At 43.9% G+C, this 22,992-nt stretch overlaps 2 protein-coding genes and 1 long non-coding RNA gene across 5 annotated transcripts in view; all 3 read right to left on the reverse strand.

Annotated features, from left to right (window-relative positions):
- The window catches only part of MSANTD1 (Myb/SANT DNA binding domain containing 1), a 45,234-nt gene extending 41,454 nt beyond the window's left edge, over window positions 1–3,780 (reverse strand). Inside the window, exon 1 of one of the 2 annotated variants that reach the window (XM_068943477.1) lies at window positions 2,999–3,780. In XM_068943477.1, the coding sequence (XP_068799578.1) occupies window positions 2,999–3,014 (16 nt within the window). In that variant the 5' untranslated portion in view covers window positions 3,015–3,780. Of the gene's footprint in view, window positions 1–1,758; window positions 2,044–2,998 lie in introns of those variants that run through there. The other variant, XM_068943478.1, reaches the window with a different exon arrangement.
- Window positions 3,781–7,768: 3,988 nt separating this feature from the next.
- Window positions 7,769–12,120, reverse strand: LOC138067246 (uncharacterized). Its single transcript, XR_011141116.1, has 3 exons — window positions 12,053–12,120; window positions 11,414–11,582; window positions 7,769–9,632 (listed from the first exon to the last, which is right to left on the reverse strand). It is a non-coding gene; the product is annotated as an uncharacterized lncRNA (long non-coding RNA).
- A 5,609-nt stretch (window positions 12,121–17,729) lies between these two features.
- HTT (huntingtin) overlaps window positions 17,730–22,992 on the reverse strand; it is a 92,416-nt gene continuing 87,153 nt past the window's right edge. For both annotated transcript variants that reach the window (XM_068943484.1, XM_068943483.1), the window contains one exon: window positions 17,730–21,837. In XM_068943484.1, coding sequence (XP_068799585.1) covers window positions 21,624–21,837 — 214 coding nt within the window. In that variant the 3' untranslated portion in view covers window positions 17,730–21,623. The remainder of the gene's footprint in view (window positions 21,838–22,992) is intronic.

A 22,992-nucleotide genomic window follows, 5' to 3' on the forward strand; every position in this document is an offset into this window, starting at 1 on the left:
TCAATTTAATTTACAGTCACATTAAAAGGAATTAAGAGAAGTCAGCAGTATACATACTGCTCAGAATGGCAAAAATACTTTGGGTAAATCATGTTAAAGATAAGAGACACCACGAGAAGCCCTCCACACTTTGTTTTATCTATTTATTTTAAGAGCAGCAACAGCAGTGTAGCTGTCATAGCCCAAGCTCAAATTGTCTTTGGAGGTTTATCCACGGACACTAAGTGCTCTGAAGTCCTCATAGCCTGGCCTTTGAAGAAGCATGAAATATATTATGCCAAATGGGCAAAATGGCTTGCCTTGCAGGACACGTAAGTTTATGCCTGATGACTCACAGTAACATTTTGGTAGTATCTGTACAATTTTGATCTGAAAGGTTTATTTGGGGGCTTTTGGGGGGTTAAAATCCCTCAGTATCTGGACAAGCATTGTATATCTACTAACTTTCATTCAAGTGTTTTGTGTCTTTCTCTGTCTTACCATCAGAGCACTTGATCCTGCATTCTTCTTTCTGTTACCGTTGATTAATTCCCTACCTTAATCTATCTTTAAAACAGAAAACTAAAAACATCTCACTTGCAATCTTACTTTTTATCCAAACCTAACTCAAGTTCTACATTAAAGGATCTAAATAAGTTCTATCACAGACATGCGCCTTGCTTTAGGCTTCCACCTGCAGCAGGCAACGGTGAAGTACAGCACAGTAAATGGCATGCTTGGGATCTGGAATCCAGTTCTGCAGATAAAACCAGTTAATAGTTCATTTAAATAAGCCTTCTCAATATGTAACTGAAATAATTTCAAACACTAAGATTTGCTCACCATTATTCCAAGTATGTATATATACACATTATATATATATATATATATATATATATATATATATATATATTGTGTGTATATATATACATATACACACACACTTGGATAAATGCAATCAAACCAAGAAAATCAGTTTCTCCTAAGGGGATCTGTTCCGAATTCTAATCTTTTCTGCTAAAACAACTGATGAATAATTTATGGCCAGAAGATTAAATCTTAAATGAACAAAACAGATAAACATGAAAGGCATTATGTAAACGTAGTCCCACCATTCCAACTTGCCCAGTTGCCTTAGGTCTATCTAGGTGCTTACGCTTTTTTTTAAGGCACTCATATTTAAAAGATCTAGATCTGATTAATCCATTTCTATTGCTATTAGTGTAAGCACGTCATATTCCAATCCCATTTTTCAATGGGAGACACTCCTGCCTGGGTCCTCTGGAATCAGAGCCTTCAGTCTTAGTTCCTGGTTTATCACAGAATTATATGAGTTTTTCCTAAGACACATACGAAAGACCCATCTTTATCTCCAAAGTTAATTTGTATCAGGAACGTCAAGGCCTTACCTCTCAACCTAGGAAAAGGAAAGTAGGCAGGAACTGTCAGGACAGAGGAATCTGAGCATCCTAAGATAAAATTCAGACCTCCGCTTCAGTGCTGCCCTCTTCTTCGCCTACCCAGAGCAGCAGGGTACGTGGAAGCTGATCACTTAACCTGGTTTCAGGAGCCTGAGCAAAACGTGGATTTCAATCTAGAGCGTGATAACAGGACGAGCTCCAGAGAGGGAAGCCCACTGGAAGGCTTCACCAGCTGAGCAGCAATTTTTCCCTCTTTGAGAAGTAGATGCCCGATTTGAAAGTCTGCACAGAGCAGATTCACTTCTGTGGCACAAGCTTTCAACGGCTTAAGGTATTTTGTCAGCCGTGCAAGACTTACCTTTCTTCTTCCGCCTGCTTCATTTCGCTCCAGCGGGCACGCGTACAACCGTAGCCTGCCCTGGCGCGCTGTCCCGCTGCGCCCACCAGCCCGCTCTGCCCCGTCCCAGCTCGTCGGCTCCGCTCACGGCGCGCGTGCCGCTAAGTGCTCCCCAGCTATAGGCGCGAAGGGGTTAATCCAACTCGCAGGCATACGTTAGACCCTGCTAAGAGCATTCCACAGAAATACCGCTCGGCGGCCAGCGGCGCAGGACGAGCAGCTAACCGCACGCGCGCCCTGCCCCGGTGACACCAACCCACGCTTGCTTCTCAAACGCAGCGTCAAGAGGACCCGTCGCGGGGCGTCCTCCCGAGCGGTTGGAAAGCCACGGGGGCATCTAACACCAGCGGGGGCAGCTGTGCAAGGTGGGGGGGGGGGGTGGGGTGGAAAAGAAATAAAACAAATTAAAAAATGGCAAAGCGGTCCACGCAGCGGTAGCTGTGGAAGTTGTCCTCGGCTTTGAGCGGGCTCGTCTCAGGATCTCGCCACCTGTTTAGGAGGCCAAAGATCTCCTCGTTTGCTTTCAGAGCTGGAGCTCTGCCCCCTCCTCTTGGCAGGAGCCCAGCGGGCGCCGCGCACCGCTGGCGGCGGAGGTGTCGAGCGCCGTCGGGCTCCCCCAGGCAGCAGCATCCGCCGTCGCGGAGGAGTTGGCTGCGAAAGCAGTTGGGTCGGCGATTAGCAGCGGCGCGTCCTAGGGCGGGCAGAGAGCTCTAACCAGGAGCTAATTAGGAGGGCAAACACTGCAGCTTGCGAGCCGAGATGCTAACGAGAATTAGACTTGAGCGGCGGCAGACTAGCTATTCAGAGTTAATTAGAAACCTCAGCTGACGGCACTGTCGCTCTTGAGAGCTTTCAAAACAAACCACGGGAGGAACCGTCCCGCGGCCGAGGGTCCAGCACGCGACGCTGGGTGACGCCCGGAAAACATTACGCCGAGGCGTCACGGTAGTTTAACAGCACGTGAGGGAAGGCGGAAAGGAGGTGCGCAGGGGACGCAGGCCCTCGCCCGGGGCAAACCCGAGGCTGCCCCCGGCGCTGCTGCTGCACCCCGGGGCGAAGCGAGCCGCCGGCGCTGGCGCGCTCGCACGCTCTCCCCCCGCCCCGCGCAGGGGAGGGGGCAGCGACTAAGTCGAGGCGCTTGGGCGGAAAACACCTTAAAGCGCGACGTTGCAGCAGCGCGGATCGGGAAGCGTGGCCTTACCTGGGCTGAGCTGCATGGCCGGTTCCTGCTCGGAGCAGAGCACGGGGCGGCAAGCCGAGGGGCTGCGTGTTTAAATGTTTCCTCCGTGCCTGATTGGAAGCGGGACAGCCAGTCAGGGCCAGAGGAGAGGCTGCTAAACTCCGAAGTAGCTCGATTGTTTCAGGAAAAGGTCGGATGCGGGAGAACCTGCCGAGTGGTTTGCAGCGCGTTCAAATACATGAAAACATTCAAGCGTCGCAGGGGAGAGCGAGCGCGCCGAAGGAAGCGGGGGGGATTTTCACCTCCGCCGAGGCCCCGTTTGCGCTGCAACTTGCGGCAACTTAACTTAAGCAAAATCTGTTTTTAATTCCATTTGTTGAAGCCAAGGCAAACGCACGTGGAGACCCTTAAACACGACCAAGCCCAGAAGAAAATCGACTCAATTCGGACTTCGGGTCGAAGCGTATGGAAGAGCATCCACAAACGGTTCGACACCAGCGTAACTGGACGGATTTGGGAGCGTAACTTCAGCTAAACAGACGCGGCTTAACGCAGGCGTGACCTAGCAGCCGCTGGATGCTGGCGCGCGGGAGAGCAGGGACCGTCGGGCGCCAAAGCCCTGATACAGGAGCCCCAGGAGCGAGCGCACCTAAACACGTAAGGAGGAGTAAGAGCAGCCACCGGCAGCGCTGTCAGCTGCGAGCCGTAAACCCATCCGGTTTTCTTTTTTTTTTTTTTTTAAAAAGCCAACAATTCGGAGTACATAAGCAGCGTTCTGAGGGGACCCGGCTCAGCTCACGAAAGCTTTGGGAACCGTCGCTTTCGCCTGATGTTTTTGAAGCGAGGGTCACGGATTGCGGTTATTCAGGTTTAACAGGACTTGCAAACGCCGGCTGGAGCTAGAGGCAAAATTCCCCAGACACCGGGGGCTGATGCGGCTCCGGGCTTCCCGCGCGGCTCGCTGGCGAATCGTCCCAACCACCAGCAGTACGCCCGTGGCGGCCCAGGACACGAGCACAGACAAAGGCATTTCACCAGTTTCACGTACCCAGGCGAGGGCAACGCGCTGGTGGCTGGTGCCTGCCACGCACGAGGTGGCAGCTGGGCCTCCCTTGCTTTTGCAGCCCGGTTCCCAGCAGGAACGAGCCGCTTGGCAGTTCAGAGCGGGCTAAACGGAAGGAACAGGAAAGGTTTAAATGCAAGGAACTTGAATTAACGCTGCGGTGAAGATTTACCGGTGGGGACCTGAGACAGCAAGGCCCGCTGCAGGCGGTCCCAGCGGGCGGCTCTCGGGCTGGCGCGGAGCCCAAAGGGGGTGCCCTCGTCCGCTTCTCGGGGCTTAGCCCCTACATCACTATGTCCTGCCGGTAGATTTTCCCCCTTACTCGCGTCAAAGCTCTTAACCCAACCTAACCTTCCCAGAGCTGCAGCCCCAAAGGGGTGCAAACGTGGGCAAGGCTCCTCCAGGACTTGCGGCACCGACAGCAAGCGGGTAACAGCTATAGACCCAATTAGTCAGAGCTCAGATTGGGCCGTGGGGACATTTGCCTCTTCCCCTCCCTCCCTTGGTCCTTCTTGTCCTTCCTGCTTGACTGTCCCGGTGCCTTTCGTCAGGCACAGCACCGCTTGCAGGATGCCTGAGCGCCGATGAGGGCTGAACAGCAACGCCAGCAGCCGAGCCAGCCGTGACACACGCGTGCCTGTACGACACCTCAAGGGTGTCAGTCACCAGATGAAGTAAAAGCCCGGAACAGACTTCACCATTTGCAAAATCTGGAGCAAAACAGAAAAGGATCTTCTAGGGGGAAAGGGGAAGCTGCCGCCTGCCTCCCTCGCAGTCAGCAAGCCCAAGCTTTTTGGGTCTGCTTCAGCACATTAACGCTTAGCTTTCTTGCACCAGTGATACTGCCTTTACTGACATTCTCACCCTAAATTTCATCCATTTACCTTCTCCTAACTGGGATTTTCTTTCAGTACTTCTAGCTGCAGGCTGGCTTATGCGCTGTCTCCAGGTTAGCAGGAGCTCAGCTTCCAGCTCCCCGCAAAGGGAGCCGTCGCGCTGGCGCTCCTCTCCCGGCCCGCGCCTCGCACCTGCGAGAAAAACAGCATTGGCGGTGGCACGTTTTACCTCTCTCCTCCCCAGTAAACCCCGGCTGCCGCCGCGCTCGCGTCGCGGCCCCCCGGGGAGCCGTGCCTCCGCTCTGCGGGACGTCCTGCCCCAGCTTGCTGCCTCCTAACGCTTCGCGGTTATCATCGCACTCGGAGCTTCGCCTGCTGTCTCGGGGTTTCGTAGGCACTGGGGAATTTTCTTCGCTCAGCATATCTTCGCGGGTTTATCAAGGGTTATTTCTAGGTTTTCCATTAATGGCTTTTCTAGTAATGCCTCCGAATTTACTTTTTCCCCCTAATTCACGTTCTGGTCTCTCACAACTGACTTAATGCCCCCCCAAACTGCAATATTGTCCCTTTAATCTTAGATCACTCACCAGGCCTTTTTCTTCGGGGGGGGGGGGAAGTAGTATGAGGAGGGGATGTCTCTTCTTTGTCGAAGCCTTTGGCCTCTGCTCAAGAAGGCTTTCACAAGACAGACCTGGAGGTCTTGCACAAACCCCCTTCCTGATGCCACCGTTGCCTCTCTGTGGTACCAGGGGCAGTGGCTGGTATCTCCCATTTCCTTCTGCTCCTCCCTACCAAGGAAGCAATACAGAGGGAAGTCAAGTACAACTATCACAGCCCATGGGAGCCGACTGTCTTAGGCCGAGAGGAACTCTGAACCACAGGAAGGTCCATCTGAACATGAGGAAAAACTTCTTGACAGTGAGGGTGACTGAGCACTGGACCGGGTTGCCCAGAGAGGTTGTGGAGTCTCCTTCCTTGGAGATATTAAAACCCACCTGGACACGATCCTGGGAAACGTGCTCTAGAGGACCCTGCTTGAGCAGGGGGGCTGGACTAGATGATCTCCAGAGGTCCCTTCCAACCTCAGCCATTCTGCGATTCTGTGAACTAGTGAATCCATAGTTTTCCCTGTTCCATGAGTTATTTGGATTTGTTTTGTCTGAGCATATATTATCGAAACAGTTTGTCCATGGTTTAATACAGGTAGGTTTCTGCTTAAGAACGCTTGCGTTATTCCTGTGCTTCCTGTATGGCTTGAAACCTCGGCGCGCTCGCTTCTCCGCGACCTCCTGCACCCCATTCGCTTATTCCCCGCTGTCCCACAATCATGCCGTCGTTCACTCTGCGTTGGGCCTGGCCAGCTGCGAGCTTATGCTCCTCTCACCCCATGCTGGGGAAGTCTCTGTAGCCTCACGTGCTCACCACTGCATCGCTGCCCATTTCCTTTTGCTTAAGTACCACATTCAGGCCTGGGCTGCACTTCATTTCTTTTGCCGCTTTGCAACCAGTCATTGCTACACACCTGCTAAATCTCATTACTCTGAGTCACTGCTTGTGCCTCAGTGCAGTGCTTTCCGTGTCCCCGAATTTTTCTTGTCTGCTAGCTTTGATATGATTACTTGTACTCCCGTTATGCAGAACACTAAGCCTCTCATTGCATTTTATCACCTCAGCTTTGCGTTTTGCTTTTGCACAAACGTAGGTGCTCTTCCCAAGCTATTTTTCATTAAGTCCCAGAGCCAGCTGATAAATTTTCTGTACTGTGCATGCTCCCTTTCCAAAAGCTTTACATACGTCTGCAGGCTTTGGAAGATGGACAGGAGCATCTATGCGTTATACCCTAATGCTATAGACGTTATAGCCTAACGTTATACCCTAACCCTGCTATACCTGCGTGCCCAGGCCCTACCAAAATAGCAAAGAGCTGCATGAGTCCAAGCAGGGCTAAAGCACCCTGCCTCATACCAGGTCACCTCACCTGGGCTTGATGCTGCAGCACTGGTAGCACTTGTAGCGCTCATCAAAGCTAACATCCGCCTGGGTTACAGCAGTTAAAAAAATAATAATAATAAAGTCCCAATCTCTCAGGAAGTATCACATAGGCTCAGGATCCAACAAGTTCACATATCCTTTAGCATTTTCACTCAAGCTCTTTTTATTCCTAACTATCAGTGAAGTAAGTCATCTTTGAAGATTTGCATGTGTCAGCCATCTCACACAGTTTAGCCATGTGCTGACCTGTTATTTTTCCCAATTCTTGGTGGCACTTGTCAACACTTTTCCTATCAAACCTTGTCAAAAGGGTTTCTTCATTTCTCTTCATTTTTCTAAAACAGGGTTTTACCTTAGGTTTGCAAATCCATTCCTGGTCCTGCCCTCCTATCTGAGTCCTGCTAAAGAACATGCCTTGCTCAGTACCCTTAAAAACATACCTACTCTTACTTTCCTTTTCCTTTTAATTTATGTCTGTGGCTGTTCTGTAGCTTTCTTCTTGTGCACCGAATAAAGCCCAATTTCTCCGCTCTCTTCTCTTCATGCAGACCCAGCCAAGGCAGAGAAGCAAAGAGCCCTTGCCGTTCTCTCAGCTTGCAAATTATTCTTAATTTCTGACTGCCTCTGCCTGCCACTGACACTGGATGCAAGCACAAACCGGAATCTGCTGCAAAAGTTTTATTCCTAAATAGACTAAATAAAACTAAATCTTCAGTTTTATTCCTTAGACTGAATATGCTGCTTTCCTGAACCACGTCCTGAAATGAGAGTTCTCACTTTCCGCTATATAATCCTGCTGCAGCATTCCCGGTCCGAACATGATCATAACAGTTTCTACCTTTTACCTGCAGGACATCATGAACGGCAACACAAAGCGATGCATGTATTCAGGCATTCCTCAGAATGAAAGGCTCTTTAGGCGTTTAATAACGAAATGCCCATTTCACATTTAGGCCCAGACCAAAGAACAGATAACAGCAACTGATAACAACTCAGATATTGCTGCTTCAGCCCCTTAAGACTGCGATTGCTTTTTTTCCCCTGCTATTCTAAATATAAATCTAAATTTTAAATAAAAAATTTCATAGAGGGATGTAATATTCGGAAAGCTTTCATGTCCCATCTGAAAGGCCTCCTTGAAACAGATTAAAAAAAAGAAAACAGCAAGGAAGACGTTAGGATGGTACCTCGCTCTTTCATCAGTATATATAGTATATAACGCACACCAGGGGCCAGAGGAACCGCTGCTCAAGGTTAAAGCAAGGTCCTTATGAAAGGGACAATTACTCTCTACCGACAGATAAGCAGAAGAAGGTCAAAGCTAAACGTTGCGAGAGGAAAGGCAGAAGTGCTCAAAATTAAGTGAAAAAGCTACAAAAGCCTTTACATCAAGAAGGGAGCGTTTTGGCACCTGGCTGTGAATTCAGATTTATCTGCTAGCAATAGTTCCCCAAAAGCCTCTCCCCCCCCACGCCTGAAAGGCCGGCGCCGGCGTGAGCTCAGGCGAGCACGACTTCGCCTCCGACGAGCAGTCTGCGCGGCCGCAGTGCCTGTACCGTGGGGGCTATGTTTGGACTATCCTGGGGTGCCCATTTTCCTTTCAAGTTACATCAAAAAAGTCCGTCTTCAGGGTCCTTGCTAGGTACTAATAACGTAACAGAAGCAGGTTTTTGAAAGGTAATAAGAACCGAAGCTCAGGTCCAGTCCAGTGCCACATCTGGAGGAGAGAGGATTACTCTGCAAAATTATTCTGCCAGCACTATTCAGAGCTGAAATGAAAATGTGTTTCAAGGCTCCTGATAATATGCTTTCTATTTTCTTAGTTTGATATATGCTGATTTGCATTTCAGTTGGTCTCTGGAGTCTTTCTACAGACCCGAAATTCTTGCATGACAGCCAAAGCAGGAGGAAAAAAGGCAAGTTGTTATGTACGTGTCTCACATCGCATTGCCTAGGACTACTAGTTCAGCACGAAAGCAAATGCTTAACAGGGCTTCTGGAACCCTGAAAACCTTTGCTTTTAGGACAGACAATAAAATTTTCAACCTAGGCATGAATCTTGATGCAGCCATAAAAATGTCATACATGTTCCTTTATGCGTCCAAGTTCCAGAAAAAGCCTTACGCCACAACATGCTCCTGAAAAACCATTCTTTAAATTCCTCTTCAGTAATGGTGTAGTCTCATGTTGTTCTTTGTCCACAGTAAAGAGTTTACACATCTGGATATGCCAGCAAATATTCCCTCCTAGAGACAAGCCTCCCTCTCAGGTTTAGCATTTACATCTGTTTCTTAAAAGAAGAAGCTAGATCAGCAAAATAATATTTGACATCTACAGAGAAATCTTTTTAGTAGGCACAGCCATGTGTTGATTAGATGTGTGATTTTCCCACCCTCTCGTCTAGCTGACAAAGCTGAACTGGCCAAACTTAAGTCCAGCTCCTTGTATTGGAGCGATGCATATGGATAACATTTAGCTCCAAGGGGCCTGGCGCTTTTCGACACTACTGCGCTATGACTGCTGGTACCTCTGACCAAGAGACACTCGCTACAGAAGTGAAAATACACAAGCTAAAAAAACAAAACACCAAGGAAATGAGATTATTTCACTTCTGAAATAAAAAAGGAATGGAGAATTGGAAAGGTCTTCCTGTATATCCAAATATTCACTCTCAGTCAAAAGCACATAGCAGCCAGATGTCTTGTGTCAGAGCAGAAGTCTATCCAGTCCAGTGTCCTTTCTCTAAGAAGCTGCAAGCTGTCACCTGGAAATGTATAAAAGAAGAGGACATAGTGTAGAGGAGAATTTCCTGAAGCGTTCTCTCAGCCTTCAGCTGTCAGCTCAGCGCCTTCCCAAGACAGATGTGCTTCTTGTGTATTCAGTAATCCTCAGTACTAGTATCCTGTGAACTCGTCTAGTCTCCTTTTGAAGCTATCTATCTAGACCCTTAGCAAATATCCATAATTTCGGCAAGGAGTTCTGCAGCTTAACTGCTTGCTGAAAGAAAAACCTCCTCTTTTTGCTCGCTTTCAGCATGGTTCCCTCTAACTTCATATGATACTCCCTTCAGATTCACAAACGTGGATTTAGGTGTTCAGTTCCAGCCATCCTGTCCAAGGGTGCAGAGAAAAGGTTAGGAAAGCCAAAGCCCACCTGGGGCTGAATCTGGCAAAGGACTGAGGGGCTTCTACAAGTACATCAGCAGTGAAAGAAAGATAAGGGAAAACGTGCGCCTGCTGCTGAACGGGGCAGGGGACCTGGTGACAAAGGATATGGAAATAGCTGAGATACTTAATGTCTTCTTTGCTTCAGTTATTACTGGCAAGATTTGCTTTCAGGAGTCCCACCTGCCTGAGAACCATGAGGAGGTCTGGAGCAATGAAGACTTACACTCAAAGAACGTCAGGTTAGGAAACATTTAAATAAACTGGACACACGCAGGTCTACGGGCCCTGACAGGATGCACCCGCGAGTGCTGAGGGAGCTGGCCGAGGTCATTGCGAGGCCACTCTCCATTATCTTTGAAAGGCTGTGGTGGCTCAGGGAGGTTCCTGAGGCCTGAAAGAAAGCAAATGTCCCTCCTATTGTCAAGGAGGGCAAGCGGAAGAATTTGGAGGACTACAGGCCAGTCAGCCTCACCTTGATCCCTGGGAAGGTGATGGAGCAAATAATTCTGGAAATCATTTCCAAACATATCAAGAACAAGAAGGTGACAGGGAGTAGTCAGCATGGATTGACGAAGGGGAAATTATGCCTCAGCAACCTGACAGTCTTTGATGAAATGATTAGTTCAGCAGATGAAGGGGGCACAGTGGATCTTGTTTGTCTTGACTTCAGCAAGGCTTTCAACTCTGTTTCCCATAACAGCCTGATTGGCAACTTGATGAAGTATGGGCTGGATAAACGGACAGTTAGGTGGACTGGAAACTGGCCGAACTGCCAGGCTTAAAGGGCTTTGATCAGTGGCATGAAGTCCGGCTGGATCCCAATTGCTGGTGGAGTACCCTAGGGGATAATACTGGAGCCAGTACTGTCTAGCATCTTCCTTAATGACCTAAATCATGAGTCAGAGTGCACCCTCAGCAAGTTCATAGATGATACAAAATTAGGAGGAGTGGCTGATACATCGGATGGCTTTGCCTTTCAGAAGGACCTTGACAGACTGGAGAAATGGCCCAGCAGGAACTCCATTAAGTTCTACAAAGGCAAGTGCAGAGCCCTGCACCTGGGGAGAAATAACCGCATGCACCAGTACAGGCTGGGGGCTGACTGGCTGGAAAGCAGCTCTGCAGAAAAAAGCCTGGGGATCCTGGTGGAGGAGCTGAACATGAGCCAGCCACCTGCTCCAGCTGACCTGCTCTGAGCAGAGGGGCTGGATAACTAGGCAATCCCCAGAGGTCCCTTCCCACCTCAGTGACTCTGATCCATTTCCAAACACAGCAATTTGTGTGTGTGTGTGTGTCTATCCTCACCATTAGCTCTAAACTCCCCCACCCTCTCCCAATCTCTCATCTTTGCTTTACACTTCCAAGTCTCTTCAGATACCTGAAAATCATCTTTTCAAGGTTTCCCTTGCCCTCCACTGTAGTTCAGGATTCGTCATGCCTGTTGCTGGATACCAGCCGAAGCCTGTGCTCTTCCTTGCCTATCAGGCAGGTGGTGTGTCAGATCTGCTGGAAGAGTCTGGACATGAACGGCGTTGCAGGAGCGCACCCTACGAAGGAAGGGCAAAGAGACAACACCACCTGCAGAAAACAATTCTCAGCCCTCATATGACTATATTTACAAGGGGCCTGAGATAAAAGCTCAAGGATTGGATAAGACCAGATCATACCACAAAAGTAAGAAATCATCCCTTTCCTAAAGGGATCATAAGAACATTTTGAGCAGGAGCCATCTTCATCCTAACCTGACAGCATAGCTGCTAAGCACTGTCAGCCATTGAATATGTAGGAATAAGCTCTCATATACTACATTTTTGCAATTGATCCCAAGCTGTTGTTTTTAAACCATGCATATCAAGAGGTCAGTGTACAAACCAGAAGCAGCCAGTCTCTCATAAATCTTAATGCTGCATAAGCTGAACTTTGGTACATCACAATTTTATAACTTTAAAATGACTTCTTTTCAGAGCAGTAACTTTCTGGAATGTGATTCAGAAAGAAAATAATGCAAAAATAATACCTCTGAAAATTCAGAACATCAAATTGTCACTAGAGAAAACGCTGCAGCATGACTGGATGCAACTGTAACTAGAAAAAGCAGAAAAAAGTTTACTTTTATGATTGTCTGGAAAACAAGCAAACAACAACAACAAAAAAACCCACTTGCTTTACTTAGCTAGCTGAAAGGCGCCAGTATAGAAAGAAGAAAGATAGTTCTGGCTCACCCTGGAGTAGTAATTTAGAGGGAAACTGGTAGTTCAAAGAACAAAGTATTTATTCTTTTTACAATCCAGTCTAAGACAACACTTAAGTTAAAAGTCTCAAGTTATAAGGGTAAAAAAGACCACTTGGAAATAGTTTCAAGTTCCGTCACCATCCTACATTTTGCCATCACATCTTGTTAATTTAAAAATGTGTTTCCTTTCCTTGCTGCTCTGTAAATACTCTTGCAGCCAGAGAAAACTGAAGGCAAAAGCTGGAGGTAAACTGGAAAAACGCCTTCCAACCTTTAACAACAGGCAGGAAACATTTTCAGGCTCATTGTGGTGAATGGACACTGGCCATTGAAGATGAATAGGAAGATGAGACATATATATATGTGTGTGTGTGTATACACACATATATACATATATATATACACACACATATATATACATATATATATAACACACACACACAGAAAGAGAGAGAGAAGTAGAACAGGGACTGAATACACGCCTAATAATCAAGCTGCTGAAGCCAGCTATGCCTTAGGTCTTCCCACCATCCCTCTTGTCCCTGGGTTGTATCCTTTCTCAGCAGCCCTCAGCTTAGCTCTGCTCTACAGCGCCCTTGGAAGCACCATCAGGGCCTCTCATGTCCTTCGGGACACAACCACTGTTTGGCCTTAGGGGAGAAGATTCTGTCCTTGAGCTCCATGAACTGCCTCGACCACATTATCCACAGGGGCTGAGCGCAGTGCAAGTAACGATATCCACCACAGTGCAACAAATCATCCTCCTGCTACATTTCCAGTGGCCTTTTGGTCATCTAATTGCTTAGGGGGCAGTGGGGATTTTTTTTATTTATTTTTTAATATACATTGATGCTTTTCTCTAAGCATCCATAAGCGGTCAACAGCAGACAAGAGGGACCTTTGTCCTTACAAAGCACACATCAGGCTGCTGCGCAGAGCCTTGCCGTTGCCTCCTGCACCATGGCTTAGAACTTTAGACCAAAAAAGCGCAAGAAATCATGACCACTTTCTAGGTCTTGCTAACATGCCTACTCTTGGTCATTTTTCACTTGAATGAATGTCCATCTTTCATGACAGGCTTTGAAAGCCTTTTAAAATTAACTCATTCAGGGGTAGATTCTTCAATAATGTCACTCAGCTTCTGAAATTATTACGTCTACCTGAGATTTTATAGCCAATAAAGCATGACTGACTGTATGTGGAATAATCAAATTTGTTCTTCTTCTCTGAGATTTGTTCATGTAATCAAGCTATACAGAACAATAAAATTAATCACCGTTAATTTAGGATTGGCATTTTTGCATTATCCAGAATTAATGCAGGCAAACCGAGAACAAAAGCAGTGCATACAAAAGGGGAGCCAGACCTTGCTAAGAAGTTGATAATTAATAACCACTTTCATGATATTTAAGCCATCAGCAAAAATACAAAATAACCTTAAACACTATAAATCTCATGGCAGCAAATTGATTCCTCCTATTTCCACCGGTACATATGGTCAGTCTAGCAGTCTTTTCAGGTACAACACGATAGCCCAGCATGACTTCTCACAGCCTTCCAGCCTCACTGCTAAGTTTCATAATTAATTTTGAGGACACAGTATGCAATCTGGATTTTTATGTTATCTAAGAAACTTAGGTTTGCTTCATTCAGCCATCTGAGATGATTCAGCTCAAATCTGTTCAAGTTTACTGTGTTTTTCCCTTGAGGGGATACTCCAGACCCCTCACAGTAAGCCAGTGGTGGAATTGGAAAAGCAGTTTGTCAGCATAACGTAAGCCTCTGCTGCACCACTGATAAAGTAGCTTAGTCCCCGGTAATGTTTTCTGAAGCAGCAGGTTCCTTTCGCTTTTACCGTTAAGGCTGCCTGCAGGTTTCCCAGCTGCCAGATCACGTTTCTCACATTTCTAACGTTATCAGAGCACACTGGAATGGAAACAGGTATCTCCCCGGAGCTCACATTAAGCAACTCGGCAGTGTATAAATATGTGTCTTTAGTGAGAGTAGGTAAAACCCAGAAAACAGTAGAGACACAAATATGCAGATAGAAAGGTCACCTTTGAAAGCATTTGATTTTGGTACTGATGGAGATAAGCATCTGAACGATCTTATTAGATTACTATGTTAGGTATTAAAAAGTTGCAGATTTTTTCAGCTCCCTTCTAAAGCTTCTTCTTCAGAGCCCACCGTTCATTCATGAACTCCAGCTACTTTGGATCACTCAGTCTTTTCCTCTGTTATGTAGCCACGTACCAATCTAGTGATGACATAAAAATTTCATTTCAAGCATTAGCCAGGTAAAATATTTAACCTAGGGGTCAACGCAGAGGAAACGTGTCGGGGGAAAGAAGGAATGAACCTGAGCCACATTATAAGGATCAGATGCTTTAAAAGAGCTTAAAAATACTTCCCATTTCTCCAGTGTCAGCTTTCATGTAAAACAAAAGTGTTAGTTTGAAACAGTTATGAAGGCAGAGAAAAATCTTCAGAGTATGAACAAAGTATAGTTAAAAAAAATATCTGCCCAAACTCGCCTGAAGTAACAGTTAAAAGACTCTGTTATTTTCATTGAGGGCAACTCAAAGATAGTGTTTGAAAAGTCAACATTAACAAGATGCATCAAGAACAGAAAAATTAAGTTAGCAAATTTACACTTGCATTTCTGCTGGACGACAAGACAAATTTACACTTCAATATTAGACCTGTTTAGCAGCAAGATAGTGCTGAAAGCACACCTTGTTCCCCCCTTCCTCAAGGGAAGGAAAGGGTAATAGAGATATTTAAGATTCTCATTTGGGAACATTATTTCAAGTTAGGGAAACACTGAAATTTCAGGGAAATTTTATGGTGCATGTAATTCAGGATGAGCTAGATTAGCAAAAACATACTATTTAAATGGTCTAACTCAACCCGGCTTACAGCTTTGCAAACTAGCATCTGTGGCACGGTCAAACCCAGCCCTCAGGGATGCGTTTTGTTTGGAGCCCAAATATTGCAGATTGGCTGAAAGAACGCCAAAATGTAAATAATGAGGCAAAACAATCAGGTTGCACTTGATCAAAATCTACCCCTGACATTTGCAATTTGAAAGATAGGAAAACAGCACCTGGGGTGAGGATTACTCTACTATATTTAGATGTAAATGCCATGGGAAAGAACGGAAACAAAATTGAGGCAGAATTACGGCCGCAATGGAAGAGCAGAAGGTTTGGCTAAAGAGATATAATTTTATATCTGTCTGCATATCATATAAACTTTTTTCATGTTTCTACTTCCCAACATTTTAACAAATTTAAAAGTTACAAATCTTCTCATCTCTTCAAACAGTCACGCAGAAGTTATAATTGCAGAAGCCATCAAAGCTTTTTGGCTTTTAACTAGAGCAGAGCTGAGCCGATTCCAAAATGATAGCTGCAACCCTCTTACAGCTGCACAGACTACAAAGGAGAAATACAACAATACTCGTGTGGGACAGGAAGAGTTAGAGTTGCAGTAAATTAAGTAATTCCAGTCTCTTAACAATGGCAAAGCTTCATCTCCCAGTACGTGGCAATTCATCTTTAGGGTTAATCTTTTCAAAGACTAAACTAGTATTCTTCTGAGTGACAACAAAAAAAGGACGAAGACTTCGTTATTCAAACCAGTCTAGGACAAGCAGCTTTTAAGACAAGCAGCTTACCACAGTACAGTTCTGCTCCTCGATTCCTCAGCTAATCTAAAAGGTGGCAAGAATAGCTGATCATTTGTTACTAACGCTAGCCAGGGAAAACAACATGTAAAAAAGTCATTTTGACTACGAACGAAGCCAGCACGTGTCTTGTACATTAAGCTACTTTAAAGCTTTGTCCACAATTTCCAGAAAACAGCCAAGCGCCGCAAAGTTAATCAAAACAAGATGTCTGTGAACGGACGAGCACTGCAAGAGATCCTCCAGCGCTCAACAGCGGGACCACCCAGAATTTTCTTTTAAGATGCAAGCCCAACAGAAAGCCGAACAGCTGGGAAACCAAGCTTAGGCAAGTTAAACCTCTCCTCCTCCTGTGTAACATTATCCACCCCAGAGGACAGCCGCAGAGAAAAACATTCACATTCACAAATACAGCTGTACACTTAAATTTCACATTTCCCGATCTCGTCTAGAACCTTGCTGAGAGACGTTTTGGCAAGCGTGGCTATTAGCTGCAATTAAAAGCTTAGCTGTGATACTCCTGTGTTTATCACAGACAGTTCCGTTATTGTGAAGCAGACCTACGGTTACAGGCAGTTCAGATATTCTTGCACATTTTCAAAACACTCCAGATTTGATTGCTGCTGAAAAGAACAGATGTTGAGAAAAACTTTACTAGGAACGCCACTTTTTTAAATAATGAGAGAAAAATCACTTACAGCAATAGTTGTATTTTATTTTCTCTTCAGTTTCAATGTGCAGTATTTTCAGCAATTTTTTTGTTTTTTAAACTCAAACATACATCTAAAATTATATGCTTTCCTTTTACTCAGAGTACAATTGCTTTTGGTGTTGGGGCTCCAAGCTTTTGCTTATCATTGCCCTTAAACTGTATAAGACAACCCCACGGGGCGCGTCACGTGCCGTTTACCTTACCCTTCGTCAGGATGATCCAACTCGATGGTATGCGTAACACAGACGGATGGGAACGATAAGCTCACACAAAACGCACGTGACAAAAAGCAGCGCATGCCTCACAAATGCTCTGCAGCGTTTATACCCAGCTAATTTGAGTACACCTAAAACTCGACATTCCAGAGAAGCTCTCCTGGGTACGACTCTGGGATTCTCCAGATTTTCAATGGATACTTTAAGGTAGCATGCACAAAAAAGTTCATCTGAAATCTCAATATTAGATAAAATCAGCATATTGGACTTCTCCATAATTTCACTAGGTTGCTTACTCTAGTTCTTACAGCAGCTTGCTTTTTTTAAGCTTTAAAATAAGGAAGCTACCTAAAAACTACCTAAGTACCTTGCTCTTCAGTAACGTCCATCAGTTGTAGCCTTAAAACTGAAGCTGTTGCAAAAGTCTAGGAGCAAAGCACCTACCATTGCCACTTAAAGTTGATTTCTACCTTTAGTGCAAAGTTGGGATCGCATGTGAAAAAGTGTTCATCACTACGAATGTACTTGAATCAGTTCTCCTTTTATTCCCACACCACCCCTTTCAACCACTGGGTAAGGCCCTGAATGACCAGATTTAACTAGACTGCTTATTGCTATATTTATTGCTCATTTTACCCTAGTATTTCTTTTATTCAGGATGCATAAACGCTTAGCCAGGACAGCTCCACAAAATCGTAAGACAAAATACGTCCGCTGCTCTAGGAGAACTGTCTTTGCAGTGTTTTTCACACAACCTCCTTATCTGCTATATAAAGTTTACTGCCATTTAGAACAGAGAATGGCAAGACAGAATGCTCTTAAGGCAAATCTACTAAATGTATTTAAAAAAAAAAAAAAAGAAAAAAAAGAAAATCACTTTTAACCCGAAAAGTCCACTTGTTTCCTGCTTCATTTGATCTAAATCTGTTCAATCATTACTCTGTGCTTTAGGAAGGCTGATTGTCAGGTAGGGACCAAGCAGCTCCTTGGTGCCGAGGAGGCATCCTTCCCCCAGCAGAAGTAATACACAACCATTTGCTAGACGCTCTAGGGAGGAAATGACAGCTGAGTATACACTTGAGAAAAGATTTAAATAAACTTACATTCATTTGCTTTGCGACTGGCAAAGAGCATAAGCAGTAAATTAAATACTTTGAATCCCTTTAATAAGAACCAATTTACAGCACACTGTAGTTTCCAGTTCCTCACTCTTGCACTCGATGCAAGGAGCAGGGGAGGACGTGCTGAAACAGAAGGCAAACAAGCTGTAACGGGCCAATAGGCAGCTGGCCCAAGAACGATCTATTAAAGCAGGCTAGTACGAAATGATCTTAAAGGACGGCTACATTAGAGAGTTAGTAAAGTAGGTTCTTTGACAACTGAATTGTAAATAGATTTTTAAACACTGATCCAGCCTTCCACTCGGGCCTTTTCTCAAGTGTGCTCCACATTAAGTCATGCCTTTATCTTGTAAGGTTGTGAAGAATCCAGTTTCACTACAGAGAAATTAAAGAAACTGTTTGTTTTGGTCAGCCAGGACACCAAATGCAAGTCTTGCGCCCAAACATACCTATATCCTGCTCTCAATGAAAAACTGAAGCGCCTGATTTTCAGAATTAGCTTTCTGTCTGCAGCAAGAGAAAATCTTTTTGTGAAATAAAACTTCCCCTTAGGTAACTCTCAAAGGGCAACTATTAGAAATGACTTATTTTTGCCTCAAGTCCAACATCAGTGTTTCTTAATGGCCACTGTTCTGCTATTTTGTTTTGCTGTTACAGTCCCCAAAGCATACCCACTGGCTCTTGTCACTAGAAGCAGGCAGGAGTGGTTTTAAATGTGAGTTCACTCCAAAAGAAGTAACGGTGAGGAAAGCAAGTATAGGAAGGAGACAGACCAAGTTTGCTGCAGGTGAAATGTTAGATTTTAAGCACTACCTGCGTGTATTTCCACACCAGAAAGACCCTTAACTTACGCTCCCTTCAGGTCACTGCCAATTTCTAAAGGAGGAGCTGGATGGCTAGGCCATTCCTTAGACACCTAGGAAAGATGTTTCAGGAGGTTCACTATGACAAATCTCCAAGAGAGGTTTGAACAGATGGAGTTATTACTAGCAGGAATCCGTGCGAGGTCAGACCTGACCGCATCAGCTCTAAAGCTTACCGTCTGGGGGGATGACTAGCGCTGGGTAACGCAAATATCTGCTGACAAGCCAGCAAGGGGCATTTGAGGAAAGGGAGTTTGTCCCATCAGATGTCATTCATGCGGTCGTGCTGACTGCTTAGGTCAATACACACTCCTTTCACCGGCTGGCAAGAGGCTGTGGCAAGTACCAAGTCGGTCTGTTTGGAAAGTTTCATAAATAAAGGGGCTAGCTCCTATTAGCTCAAGGTAAACTAACCAACTATTCCGTGTTAATCATGAGGAGCTTAAAATGATGAAGAATTTAACAGTTTACAACAAAACATATACTATTATATGGTGAGAATATGACTAACTTGATGCTTAAAAAATATATTAAAATCTATTTTAAATTTTGGAAAATAGCTTACAAAAATATCTTCACTTAAACTATACATCATACAAAAACTGATTGGTGTGTGGGTTTACAGTAGAAAACGACTATTGGTGGTTACAAAAGGGAATAGTGATCTATACTACCCTTAAAGAAAGGAGAGGGCATTATATCTCACTGCCTTGAATTAGTCTCTTAACAGAATTAGAGATAATTTCCAATATAACTCAAAACTTTTAAACAGTATCTATTTTATTAAACCCTCTTCTGAACTCCTGTTCAGTTTCTTTTAAAAATCACCACAGTACTGTGGCCCAAGAAAGAAGAGAAACCCAACTAAAGGGCAGAAATAATTGCTCATGATAGTAAGACCTGTAGAGAGCTAATTACAGCTATGTCTACAGTTGTTTCTACTGCCCATGTTACTAGTTTCTTCATCTATCATAAGAGGAAGTGACACCAGCGGACAATTCCTTTTCAATTAATTTATGGGCAGAAGCAACAATTTTTGGTCTAGATTGGAATTAGTTTAAATACATGGGTTTAATAAATACAAATATACACATTTGCATACATTAAATGTTGTCACATGTGTATAATTTCAACATATACATTATATACAGAAATACATACAGTACATGCTCCTCCTGACAACACTATCTCATTTTACCAAGTGTCACCAAAAGGTGTGATAAGAAAATGAAGAGAGGTTATATATAGGACGTGACTGAGAACCAAGGTATCATCTCTCTCTAATTAAAGACTTATAGCAAATAAAACCAAAGACAAACGCTGCGCTAGATTTCCCTATGTAATGCTTAGGAATCAATAGGGTTCCCTGGGTGGTGAGTAAAAGCCAACTCTGGCCCTACATAGTGTTCTGAAAGTCATACCATGTTTGTGTCTAAAGCATATGCAACAGGTAATGAAAGAGGCTGTGTAATCTAACACCTTAGCCAGTCCCAAAGTAGACCATAGCAGCCTTCTGATCCTTAACTGCTAGCATAAACTTGTTTAAAGTGAGAGTGGTTTGAATTCAGATGACTCTGTGGTCTAAGTCAGTATAAAAGGAAAGGTCAAAGAGGTATTGACTACCGGGGCGCTTGCACCATTTTGTCTCTTAAAAAGCTGTGCAGCAGATAAGAGCAGTTTCTTAAGTTTACAAAAGGCTGATCTAGAGTAACTAGTCCTCTCTTCTACCATTTCATCTCAAAATAAAGGAATTCAAAAGAAGCTACAGTAAAATGGATCACAAGAATGCCTCCTTAAAACGGTCTCTCAACACAACTTAATCAATATATTCCAGTTTTAAAGCACTTTAAGAAAAAGTGAGATGCAAAACAAAAATGTAATCTATACGTTAAGATGGATTTTCAAAAGGAATATGAATTCGCACACAAGGAAAAAAGTGAGGACGATACAGATGTCAAGACATTCACTAGCGTGGCTTCTGTTCATCTCCAATTACAGCACAGCTCATGCACCACACATCTTACAACTTTACATACTGTACATGATATAGAAATATTTAAGTTAAAATTTCTTTTACTGATATACTGTACTCAAATTTTAAATCCTGAGAAGAAAAAAGAAAAGTGTGGTTATGTATGTGCACTACATCTCTGAAACCACCAACACATACACCACAGGAGATCAAAGTCCAGAGAGAAGAATTACATGCTGGAAGTGTAACCCATGAAAGCCATTTTCTCTTTTCCTTGTTTGGGAGAGACATTAGGAAACAATTTCCATCCTGTACTACACAACAGTATATACATGTACATAAAACAATGTAGTTTTCTAACGACTGCAACTTGCAACAAGAGAGTGTTTCTGTCAGTGTCTTACCAGCTGCAACACAGTGACTTCAGCTGAACACTAGGAAGAGGAGTAATATCAGTCCCCTTGTATGTAGCACTGCTCATATTTTACAGTTAGTAAGTCCGTCTCAGTTTAGTCCCAAACATCTCTTCACAAAAAAAAAAAAAAAAAACCAACCTATGACATATTTATTTTCACTCACAGTTGCCTGGAGTCAGCAACAACAAAGTTACACTAGACTTTTTATGAGATTTTCAGTGCTGCAGAACACTTCTCCATGCAGTCTCCAAGTAGAAACTGGAAGGCCTGTATCTATTAAATGCAACCCAGGTGCTTTCTTGTTCTTGTATTCCCCGTAACGTTCATATCCAACACCAGTCATACAATTCTATTACGCATCGGGATGTTCAACAGGCTGTGATCTTGTGGACACTTTGCAAACAAGTCAGTAGGCGATGATACGGGGTTCCTGGAGATGCTACCACCTCAAACACTGACTGAAAGGCCCTTCGATCTAATTCTTCATCTATCTGATGTCGGTAGAAGTCTATGGCCACCAAACAGAAGATGTTAATATCCACTTGCTCAGATTTTCCCATTCGGCTGATAATATGTGGAAGACTGAGATATAAGTTAAGGTCATAATATGATGGCAACAGCACACTGAAGTTACTCATCTTTTTTATAATAGTTCTCCAATAAAATTGCGTATTTGAGCTCACCAGTAACATTAAAGTGCAAAACACTCTCAGTGTAGCAATTAAGGTGCCACTAAAGAAATCCTATTTCCTCATTAACTTTATGCAATTTCTTATTCCCAGAGATTCATTTTAACTTGGCAGTATTTTTCTTTATTCATCTGCCAGAGAAAACAGCACCATCAGCAACACATTTTGAATTGCTTATAGCCAAAGAGAATTGCTGAAATGAAGAGCCATTAGGAAATTTAAAACCTAATGACATATGGCTACTTTTTCGCCTGTTATGAAATGCAATAGAGCTATTTTTTTTAGATTTTTTTTGTTTGTTTTAAACAAGCCTAGCACTGATAGCATTATGGCTTTCAGCTGTTCCAGTTCATTTGGCCAATGTCATTCTATTGCTAAAGCTCACTATAATTGGAGTTTATCTCCACAGAGACACCTCCAAAATACAGTTTGTTTCTCTGTAGAGGATAATTTTTTTTTTAATTTAAGGCTGTTGGGTTAGAATTTTTTTTAATTTTATCTTGTAGAAGGAACATGGCTCAATGTTTTTAAGAGTACATTGCAAAAATACCTGGTGAAGGTCTAGATATAATTTCTTTAAATATTCATGTTCTCATGAAAATACCGTGTTAATTTAATTTTTTTATATACTATATAAAACCTACATCATGAATGGAAGATTTTTCCCTAGTAGTACAAAGATTTAGCTTCTTCCTTAAAATACCTGCACTAAAACAAGTTTTCTGAAAAAGGAGCACATTTCTAAAAAACCCTATTTCTTTTTTTAATACCGCAGTTTACATATCAAATAGTTATAAGTCTTTAAATTGTTACAAAATCTGATACCAATACTAAAACTAATAGCATCTCCTACTAGGAATTTCAAAATGATTCCTATAGATTAAGGATGGTTACAACCATTTTGCATAGTCATAAGGAATAGGCAATAGTTTTAGTAATTGTGTTCTCATAATCTGTTTAGAAGTTCTCTTTTTTGTCAAACCTTAGGCACCAATAGCACAAAAATGGTATACATAGAGAGGTACTAACTTCACTCAACATGCTTTTT

Source organism: Struthio camelus, chromosome 4 (genome assembly GCF_040807025.1).
Source record: "Struthio camelus isolate bStrCam1 chromosome 4, bStrCam1.hap1, whole genome shotgun sequence".
NCBI lineage: Eukaryota > Metazoa > Chordata > Aves > Struthioniformes > Struthionidae > Struthio > Struthio camelus.